The sequence below is a fragment of the Dermacentor silvarum genome, unplaced genomic scaffold, assembly GCF_013339745.2.
Source record: "Dermacentor silvarum isolate Dsil-2018 unplaced genomic scaffold, BIME_Dsil_1.4 Seq254, whole genome shotgun sequence".
NCBI lineage: Eukaryota > Metazoa > Arthropoda > Arachnida > Ixodida > Ixodidae > Dermacentor > Dermacentor silvarum.
This window is the reverse complement of record NW_023605934.1, coordinates 403-11,213: the sequence shown is the minus strand read 5'-3', so window position 1 is coordinate 11,213 and position 10,811 is coordinate 403. Positions and strand designations below refer to the sequence as shown.

Sequence of the window (10,811 nt, the reverse complement as noted above, 5' to 3'; positions counted from 1 at the left end):
CCTCGCCTGGCGCAAGCGCAACCGCTGCGTTCGCGTGCAAAGCTGCGTCAACTGTCTGTGTGGCACGTCCTGCCACCTATTACCCAAGACGGCTACTACAAAGGACGAAAAACACTCATCAACTCAACATGTGCATGGCGCATTTTAAGTTCGTTGAGCAATAAGTAAGTTGCTAAGCGCTATATTTGTATTTTTGTTTGTAATAATGTTTTAAGCCCACTTCATAACCAGGCAGTAAGAAGAGCAACGTAATGTTAATTCACCCTCTGGCAACGTTGGCTGAGCTTTTCATGGATTTTCGGCTTTTCCCTCTGCGGGGTGTGTGTAGTGTGTGTCTGATGTTGAGCAGCGGCCGTGTTTGGAAAGCCGGCGTGGTGTGTACGTGATTACAACGTAGCTAATGCGGTGATCAGGGTGTCGTGGCTTCGCCGTGGTGGTTCTTTTTACGTGGCTGTGCTGAAGTTGGCGTTGCCCGAGCTCTTCGTACTCGCCTGTGGCGTCATCGAGGCCTTAGGTGAGCGCACTGACCTCGCCACTGCTCTCTGACCGGGATCTGCGGCCAGGTTGCGCGGCGGTAAAAGGAAAGTGAAGCGCACTCCTTCGAGGTCGTTCCGTGCGTGCTCGGCTTGTGCGATCGGTGTGAAACACCCCACTCCGACTCTCTTGACCATAGCATAGAACTAAAGCGCAGCATGCCTGTGCAACGCGTAGCATTCCGGGAATATGTATTGTTCTCTGATGCGACTACTCATGCCAAGCTTGATATGGCATTTCTAGCCCCGAAGTGGTAGAAACCACGGAATATATAGTGAGCGATCCGTGGAAAAAGCACTGCACGTAGTGATCGCAACTGCAGTAATCGCGATAAAAAAATGATATTTGTACCAAATTCGGGTGCAACTCGCCTAGTCATGCTGCCTGACCTCGGCTGACTTTAAAAGGACAGCTGATATTAAGCGCACCAGTGAATGATAACTTGGCAGATGCCGTCGACATAGCGGCGTTTGTTTTTGGCGATAGCTTAATGTCATCCTTCAACCCCAAGTGCAAAGTGCTCTACTTGCCATGACCCATTCCACTCGCGCCATGTGTTGATATGATATACCGATAAAGTTGGCGATATATACGGCCAAAAGCTACAATCATGGCCCTTTTTATCATTTTCAGGGCACGCTACATAGTTAAAAAAAAAAAAAAACTCCCTTTAGCACGTTTAAGTATCACTTGGTTGATGGTTCTGGTTGGTGCTGTTTTCATGCTCTTTCCGTCTCTTATTTTATTACCTACATTGTTGGCTCTTACTTCAGCGCCACTAGAATATTCTGGCTCATATAAGATTACAGCATTCGGATCCAATAATCGCATCCAAGACTTCGTCAGCAGTTCCTCATTTATAATGTAGCTACGAGCCACAGGTGGGCTTTGAACAGCTGTTCAGATGTTGTGAGATGTAATGAGCAGCAGTTCGTCATGATGTATGCTGGCAAAGCCGTGAGACAGGAAGTGCATGGGGCAGGTGGAGTGTTGTGCCACATGTTTCTCTGCATTGCATTCATCATGATGAACATCAGCCAACTTGTGCAATTGTGAGCTTCGCGTCAGCAGTTTTACTAACTGGAAATAATTTTCATGCACACCTTTAAGTGCATAGTTTACTCGAGCAATGCTGCATGACTGCCTTTAAAATTAGGTTTTCTTTTTGTCATCTTTCGGTGGGCTTTGCTGCTTCACCATTTGCAATGCTCTTATAGACAACCTCTATGAATGTAGCTTATCACTGGTGAAATTGGGATGTGCCTGATCTTCTTGCTTTTATTACTTTGTGACAAGACTGTAACTGTCATTTCAGGGCATTTTACTGCTGCAAGCTCAAACCCACAAGGGTTGTGGCACAAGGTGGGTCATCATGAAGGCAGTCATGTTGCTCTTGGTGCTTGGACTGCTAGCGGGAGCAATTGCAGCTCGTGTTGCTGAGGAGGACAACGAGTTCGCCGAGTTTGAGGAGTTCGATGACGAAGAGGCACCGCCCGCATCTCAGCGACCTGATGCACCCCAACCAGCGGCTGCAGACGATGAGGAAGAAGCTCGAGTGGAGGTATTTGCACATGCACAAGGGCCAACCACTCTGGCTATAAAGCCATTGCATTCGAATCTGTGAAGTGGGGTCTCGGCTTCAGCTCAGGGGCTGTAGTATAGGGCAAAAGACTGAACTTCATGAAATTGGGCAAGTAGCCGATGTGGGTTAGCCTGCTTTCAGTTTGAAATGAGGACTCTCTATTGCTTCAAGGAGGCACATAGGATTAACGGAGAGAGAAGCAGTAGCATGCAAAAGGCTGTGGTGGTTTATGTTAATGCTTCTCCCTCTCACGATGCATGAGAGTGCTGCAATAGCATTCACACTTTGTGGGGACTTCAAGGCCTGGGGTCGTTAAATGCATGGACTCTTGCGGTTTGCGTTCTGCCATTTGGCCCCCTTTTCAGCTCTCACAGTCGGCCCTCATGCGTCGGGCATGATTTGGATGCTTCGAAGAAGACTCATCATTTTAATGGTGTTTTTGGTTTGTGAAAACAAGATAAACTGCAACTGAGGCAGTAAGTTGTCTACAGTGCATTGGTTACTTGGCCTATTTGTGTCAGTGCTGTAGGGATTGATGTTCAGGAAAATTTCCCCTTTAAATATCTTCTTGGGAAACAAGTAAAAACTTTGTTTAGCTTAACTTTAGCTGTTGTGCAGTTGTATGTGTGCAGCAGCTTTCGTATCAAGAACAAAACACTGTTTAGAACATCGAAGTGAAACCTGAAGAATCGATTGAACTCTTTGTTGCACTTTAAGAGAATTTCGGGACACTGTTCAGTGTCCTGCATTTATAATTTCAGCAGAACATTATTTGTGAATTGACCGCATATTTTGACGTTTTCAAAAGTATAGCCTGTTAATGCTGGTGTCGCTGAGCGGTATTATTACCGGGAAATTTCAAACTGGGTGTTCTTCTTTCTGGGGTTTTACGTGCCAAAACCAGTTCTGATTATGAGGCACGCCGTAGTGGAGGGCTCCGGATTAGTTTTGACCACATGGGGTTCTGTAACGTGCACTACAACGCAAGCACACGAGCGTTTTTGCATTTCGCCTCCATCGAAATGCTGCCGCTGCGGCCGGGATACGCGGTGATCCCATACAGATGCCATTGTGTTGCAGAGAAGTTTGTAGAATTGATAGTTGCATTATGCCGAGTTTGTTTCAACTTCGACGTTTTGTAATGGTGTCTAATCTCATGCCCACAAGGCTTTGTTGTTGACTTCGTTTGGCCGAAGTTTCTTAAGAGGCCCTGAACCACTTTTTATCGAAGCGGAGAAAGGCATTTGAAGTGAAAATAGACTATTTCAAAAATGCTTTGCTGCAAAAAGTACTTCAAAGCGTTCAGCATAAGCGGAGTTATTGGCAATCAAACAAAGCCTCTGCTGTTCTCCCATTCCTTCTTAAATGCCTTGCACTGCGAAGGCTACGATGGAGTGGGGCGTGGCCACAACGCTCCACCTTCGAATTGTCACCGTGGCGCGCAGTTCCAATTTCATTTTGGATGTTAACGTAGATGCCACGACCTCTGATTTTGGTGTCTACGACGCGCCAAATGTAAGCCAAACGTGGTTGTGCTCAGCCACCTCAGTGTGCTCAGCCAGTGGACTTGTGGTGACGGCCGCGGTGCAGCCGACCGCAGCGACCAGTAGCGGCCGCGTATGGGAATGCACTTTATTATGACATGAAGTGACCAAAAAAAGAGTGAGGATCATGGCTTCTGTTAGAAAGAGAGCATATGATAAAAAGGTGACTTCGCACACTCCGCTTGCGAGCGCCATGCACTGTGTACGACAGCAACATTTGGCTGAGATGTTCACAGCAGCGTATGCTATCCGCGGACAGTGTTATTTCACCAAGCCCAACGAGTGGTTCAGGGCCCCTTTAAGTTAAATTTTACTGTGTTTAGTTAGGAGTTTTGGCTAGTTCACTCATGGCAATTTGTACTAGGAGACTGCAAAAATTTCTTTTTAAACAACAGGTGCACAAGGACCACAAATGGAGGCCGTCTCATATCTTGACATTGGTCATCAAGTGCGGCGCCAAAATTCATGGCTGCTATATGTTGTTTAGTTTGGTGTCATTAATTTGACATAAGGGCTGCAAGGAGAGTGCTAGTTAAAAAAAATGCAGGTGACACAATGAGTAGTTTGCAACATTGCCAAAAAGAACTTTCCCAGCAGATTACAAGAACATGAAGAAACTTGGTGCAGAACAAAAACATGCACACAGTGCAAGTAATCACGTTTTAGGCTGAAGAACGCATTTCTAGGTTATAGTAGTTTCAGGTTCCTTGACTATTCAAGTATGTGCAAAAAACTTTTTGTCCAGATTGGTACGTTAGAAAAGCTTGAATTAGGGTTCTTTCACGCACCAGTGACGCTACAGAAGCGAGATTGTCCCCCGCAACCGTCATTTTCAAACGCAAGAATAGACCTAGCATGGCGTGACCGCTAGCGACATAGAGCTTGTTTCCCGCTCCTTTTACGCGCTTGTCTGTTACAAAAAGTGTTACCCACCACGATCATGAGGGAAGTGGACTTGATTCCATGCACTGAGCATTGTGCTCGCAGACTCGCTAGCGTTTCTTGCTATGCAGCTATAGAGGATAAACAGCAACATCATGCACCTGCTGACGCTTGCACTGACAACATAACCATCATGCAGCATAGGCGAAGAAAGCAGCAACTCTCCTTTTTATGGCTACGTCCCCAGCCGCGGACAAGTTTCGCGCCATTTCATGCCAACGAGACACCTAGGAACGAGAGCCCAAGGCACTTGAAACTATTGCCACGAAACAGAGAATGATTGAGGAAGAACGCCATAGGTATGGCTGCAGTGGAATTTTAGTGGCCAGTATAAAATGGCATGTTTCTAAATTTTTGAAGCCATTTCTCTCAGTTTACTTTTTTTTCACAGAAGTTTGCATTATCCAAAAGTGACATTTTTATAATATACAAAGGCAGGCTTACTTGAAGGACATCTTCTGGGGCGGAATTTTATGCAGAACTCAAATTTTAATTTTTTAAGTTTCTTTTTAATGGAAAAATTGAAATTTTGAACACAAGGTGGTGCCAATTTGAGTGGTGCCAGTTGTGTAAATTTTTCAAATGAAAGCTACTAAAATAGAACAAAATTAATGCTAAAATTTGCTGTCATTTTAGAACGAGATTTTTTGTGGCTGACGATAATCACTTGAAAACTTGAAGATTAATCACTCTTAAAAATTGCTCTACAATATTAAAACTTAGCACCCCGACTTAAATAATTGCTCTAAACATTCCCTGTAATTTTCATTACAATTGAATTAGTGGTTCGAAAGTCCACTACACAGGTAGTAGACCTCCTTTAACCTCCTCTCATTAATGAGTGGCAAAGTTGGAAGGAAGTAGGCTAGAAAAATTGCCAGTGTAGAATAATTATGAATACTCAGGTTTGTGAGGATTGCTTGCTTTTTATGCTGCTCTCTAAACGATAGTTTCAGGGACAAAAGAGAGTGAATGCAACTTGATGTAGCTACCGTTTGGTACTCCTTCTTTGCGCTGGTAATTGCCGTGATGCATGATAGCAGCAGAAAGATTGTTATGTCAGTGAGCACTAATGTTAGGGTTTATGAAATAGGCTGACGAATGATGAAAGGTAGAATTGCATTTCATTTGTGTGAAACTTCATTGGAGGAACAGTTTGAGAAGTCAAAATGGGTGCAGAGTATTTGCATGGCTTCAGTATTAGAAGTGAATGAATGAATGCGCGGGTGTGAAAAAGATGATGCGGGTTCTGGTTTTGGTCAATGTAAACTCTGGTAGAGCAAGAAAAGCTTGAGGTTAGTGGGGAGAAGGTGGGATATTTCACTGTTTCTGGCCATCCCCAGGGAGCTACGCATGTCAGCCTGGTGTAGCATTGCTTGTTGTGTACTCAACGTGCGTCTTCTGTGTGGCTGCAGGAAGAAGAGGAGTTCGACCACTTCCAGGACGAGGAGGAATTCGAGGGCCTCGACCAGGAGCGCCAACCCAGCCGGCCACAGGGCGACAAGCCACACCTGACCATTGCCAAGGTCTGTACTCACCTTAACCCTTCCGCTCTCAAGACTCCGTTGCTCATAGAACTTTGAGGTCACGCGACTGAATTATGCAAACATGCCATCTTGCAGCTACTAGAATGGTAAACTAAAAAGTTGAAGTACAGTAAAATGCCTTTGCAACTAAGTGCTTGGAACTTCCAAAAATCCTTTGCCATACAAGTCATTTCGTTGTAAAGATTGTGCACTATACTGCTCACAATAGAGCAAGCTGATCACATGCATCAAATAAAAACCTTGACATGAGTTCAAGAGACGCTTAGTGAAACAAGTAATTAATGTGCAGGTCTTCCCTTCTCTAACTGCTGAGAGAAGGGAACTGCTGGTACTGAAGTGTCCATAATTTCGTCAACTCCCGATTCGATCAGCACAAGATGGCCTGCTGCCCCTGTAGAATTGGGTAGTGTGCTAGCGCTTCTTGTTCAGAGTTCGCCAGTGTTGGTTTCCATGGCTAGTCCTTGCACCTTGCTATATTTAACTATACTGCCAAGTGGGAGCACATGGACAACACGTAAAGTAAAAGCTTGTTAATTTGAATTTAGTGGGGCTGTTAAGTCAGTTCAAATTAAATAAAATTCAAAGTAACGAAATTGAAGAAAAAGTGGATGCATTTGGGACCCGGAGGGCATGGAAAACATTTATTTGCAAAAGAAAATCAGTCATCGCTTGCTGCTTTTTTTCTTTGAATGCTATAGTTGCCGCCCTCTGCTCCAGTGCCAAAACGCGACGCAGAGAGTCGTCCTCGCCCTCTTCAAAGCTAACGAAGAGGCGCACGACATTCACTGCTTCCATGGCCTCCGACGCCAACGGATGCACAGGCACCGCCTCCTCCTCATTGTCACTGTCTTCGCCTTCCATCTCTTCGGCGACTGACTGCTTGCCTCCTACTTCAGCGATGTCTTGATCCATTAAGGCACCACACACTCGACTTTGACCTAATCACTAAAAGTGACATCGTGAAGTACGTCACACATCGCTGCAGGCATGAGCTTCTCAGCCCCATTGTTGCCACTTCCTTGCACGGTTCCAGCCACAAAACCACAGTGGCCGAAACAGTTCGCAATGGTAGCTGCCGTAACTTGATCCCAAACCCGCACCAACGTGTGCATAGCAGGGAGAAGTGTAACTACGTAGTATTTTTTTTTTGTTTTTTGCTTGCGCACAAAATCATTATTTCAAGCATATGGCACTTGTATAAACATTTAATGTTTCTGATAATGCCCTGGTCCATTGACTGTCAGGCCACAGTGCTGTTTGCAGGGAGAAAAACCAACCTCGTGTCTCCCGGCTCAACGTCGGCCTTGTGTGCCGAACATTTGTTGACGATTAGAATAACTTGTCTGCTGCGGAGTTCATTCGTCTGTCAGACTGGAGTAGTCACTTTCTGAACAACTCCGCCATCATTCACGCTTTCGTGTTGGCGACTTATTCTGTCAGCAGCATCCGAATGTTTTTAAAACCCTTCTGTGCCTTCCCAATCACAAAGAGCGGGACCCTTTCCGTCCTGGTCATATTTGCGGCGATCAACATGGTGACAAGCTGTTTGCTGCGCTTTCCGCCTACGCATATGTCCCCTTTGTGTGTGATGGTTTTATCTGGCTGAACTTTATAAAACAACGCTGTCTCATCAGCGTTAAAAATATCATTTGGAGAGTAGCTGTCCAGGAACTGCTGCAGGATGTAGCTTTTCTACGTCGCGCGTGTGTTGGTGTCCACTTGTTTTGCCTTGCTAGCCTTGCTAGATATTGTGCGGAGGAAGAGGTTATGCCTTTCCCTAAAGCAATGAAACCATCCCTCGGAGGCACCGAAACCTCGGACATATAAGCGCTGGGCGAAATCGCCCACCTTTGTCATGATCAGGGGTTCGCTCAAAGCGAAGTTCTGGCTTCTGATTTCTTTGACCCACATAATCACAGCACTCTCAAGTTCAGGGTCCTTAGCTGTGCGTAGCCTTTTTCAGCTGCTGGCTTTGTGTGCATTTTCGATGCTCTTTCGATTGCAGATGTAGGTAGACAACGTGCTCCGCGGTATGCAGCGTTTCTTTGCAATTTCAAGCTTGCTGGTCCTCCCTTCGTCTACTTCTCGCAGAATCTCTACTTTCTCCTTCACAGTCTTCGCGCAGTGCTTTTCCTCGCCGACATCTGGCAGCTTTGACGTAGGCTTAACAGAACCAATGTGCAGAAACAGCGCGCACGCACAGCAATACAATAGCACTACTACCACCAGCATGCGAGAATGCTCGACACGAAATGATGGTGTTGCTGACCATGTGGCTATTTTCTTTGACCGCCATGCCAGAACTACGATGGTCATGCCACCTATCGTTCAGCCGTGAAAGCTTCCAATGGTTGTTCACAACAATGACACTTGGCGGTGCACAGTTCGAATTATAGTTGGAGGTGCCAATTTTTTAGTGAATTAACGAGTTGTATTATTCATAGACTTCTATGCACTGCCGACCGGACCACGGCCACCCGTTTGAATGATTGAAAATTTTGAATTACTGAGTGGTGAATGAATGAGCTTATACTGTAGATAGATAGATAGCTGGAGCTTGTGTATTTCAACTTTTGGTCATTTTAAGAGACTGCTTTCTTCGAAATGACCACAGCAAATGCCTGCCATATTGCAGCAACTCTGACTTTCTGGTTATGCCAGCATTGCTGTGAACATCGGTGTCATGCCGGCATAGTGTTTGAACTTGTACTGTGGTGAATAACAATGAATGACAGCACACTGAAATATCTCAACACATCCCATTGTTGATGGACTGCTGTGCAGGTTCCACTGCACCTGCGGAGCAACTGGGAGAGCTTCTACCTAGAGCTGCTGATGCTGGCGGGCCTGACCGTCTACTTTGGCAACTTCATGGCTGGCCGCAACAAGAACCACCGGCTGGCCACGGCCTGGTTCCAAAGCCACCGGCAGCTGCTGCTCGACAACTTTGCCCTCGTTGGTTAGTTTTAACGAACAAATGCAAATTTAAAAGTGTGTGCAATCGGCAGTTTTGGTTTCGGCAAGCAAGTTGCATTGCCATTGACACGCCTCATCACCAAGACAAGCCAAAGACAACGAATCTGTTGACAGTTGCTGACTGATTTTCTTGGCCTACTCGATTACAATCGAATCTCGATAATTCGAAGTCGAAGGGGCCCGAAAATTTGTTCGAATTAAAAGAAGGACGTACTTTTGAAGTATTTGTGCACCATAGCACGATGCACGAAGGGTGCGAGTCATGAAATATCGAGGCGCGCAAGCGCATAGAGAGCGCGGGCCACGAAACTGCCCACGCCGGCAAACCTCGCTTCACGATAATGGCAGAAAACAAAACTTCAGGGAGCGGGCGGTGCTGGCACGGCGACGGGTGCGCGCGGAGACCGTCGAAGGTGAGGGAAGAGGGCGGCAGGTAAGCGGATTTGGCCTCGGCAACTTCGCCGCTTCGATGGCTCCCCTTGCCCTCCCTCTCAACTCCCTCGTAGCTCCCTCACCTTCAACTGTCTTCGACCGCCATGCCAGCTCCCTGAAGTTTCATTTTCTGCCGTTATTGGGAAGCAAGCGTTTGCTGGCGTGGGCAGTTTCGTTGGCCGGACTGGGCCTCCGCCGCTGCTTCCCTCTGCGCTGCAGCCACAGCTGCAAGGTCAACACGTGACTAGAAAATAGAGGAAGAGGACGCATAAAGGAGAAGGGTTCCCTGCCATTTTCTCCGCGTGGCTGAGACATCGCCTCTAGAGTGTACTAGAATGTGGTTGTCTAGTACACTCTAGTCGGTATGTGCACGCATGTTCTGGCGCGATGCAGAAACGGCGACTTTGCCATTTGAGAGAGGATTAAATTTCCGCCGCGAGGTATTTTTTTTTTTCCCTTCCTACGCGCGCGGCCTTGAGGGGTCTCTCCTGAGCTTTTGCTCTATGGCGGTGTAGGAACAATGCTGGTCGGAGGTGCCGTCGCGTGATTTAGCACGCTGCTAAGAGCATTGTTGGTGCGCGGTACGTTCGAATGAATCGTTGCAAATGCTCTCGCGTTCGAATTATAGGGCATTTTCGCCCATTGGAATACACGTAACTTTGACGGGACCACAGCGTCAGTTCGAATAAACCGGCAGTTCGAATTAACGAGAGTCGACTGTAGTAGAACATCTCCATAACATTGCCAACTTCGCTATTGAACCAATGTATCAAGGCAGTTGAAGTTGCGAATACTGTATGGTGTCTCACTCAAATTTTTGAAGATGATCCATTTGAACAATGGCTGAAAAGAAAGGGCGAAAACTGGGAGGAAAGTTGGCACCATTCAGAAGAGCTCGTAGATTAGCTTACTTTTTATTGTCCCTTGTGCTCTCACTTTCATTGCTTTCTCCAAGACCCATATGGCACTGCGTATAGATTTGTGCTGACTCACACCAAACCTTAAAGGGACACTTAAGGAAAAAAATGTATCAAGTTGAGTCAGTTCGATGACTGAAGGTCGTGCCGGAGCCACTGAGTGGCCGCGCCCGCCATGTGACTCCAGCGCGGTTCGCCATTGGTCCGGTGCTCACTCCGCGATGGCATCGTCTGCTCCCCTTGTTGCAGTCTTCTCGCAAGCTCTGGACAGCTTCCGGGATCTCGATGAGTGTCAAAACCTGTGCTACACAGACATCGGAGTAGTGTGGCCGATCCC

General features: G+C 46.6%; 1 protein-coding gene across 1 annotated transcript; it reads left to right on the top strand.

Moving 5' to 3' along the window:
- The first annotated feature begins 289 nt into the window (after nt 1–289).
- LOC119434815 (PAT complex subunit CCDC47) lies at nt 290–9,136 on the top strand. Its single transcript, XM_037701869.2, has 4 exons — nt 290–514; nt 1,850–2,095; nt 6,018–6,128; nt 8,934–9,136. Exons 2-4 carry the CDS (start codon nt 1,907–1,909, stop codon nt 9,111–9,113), a joined length of 480 nt encoding a protein of 159 aa, XP_037557797.1. The 5' UTR covers nt 290–514; nt 1,850–1,906; the 3' UTR covers nt 9,114–9,136.
- The last annotated feature ends 1,675 nt before the right edge of the window (nt 9,137–10,811 follow it).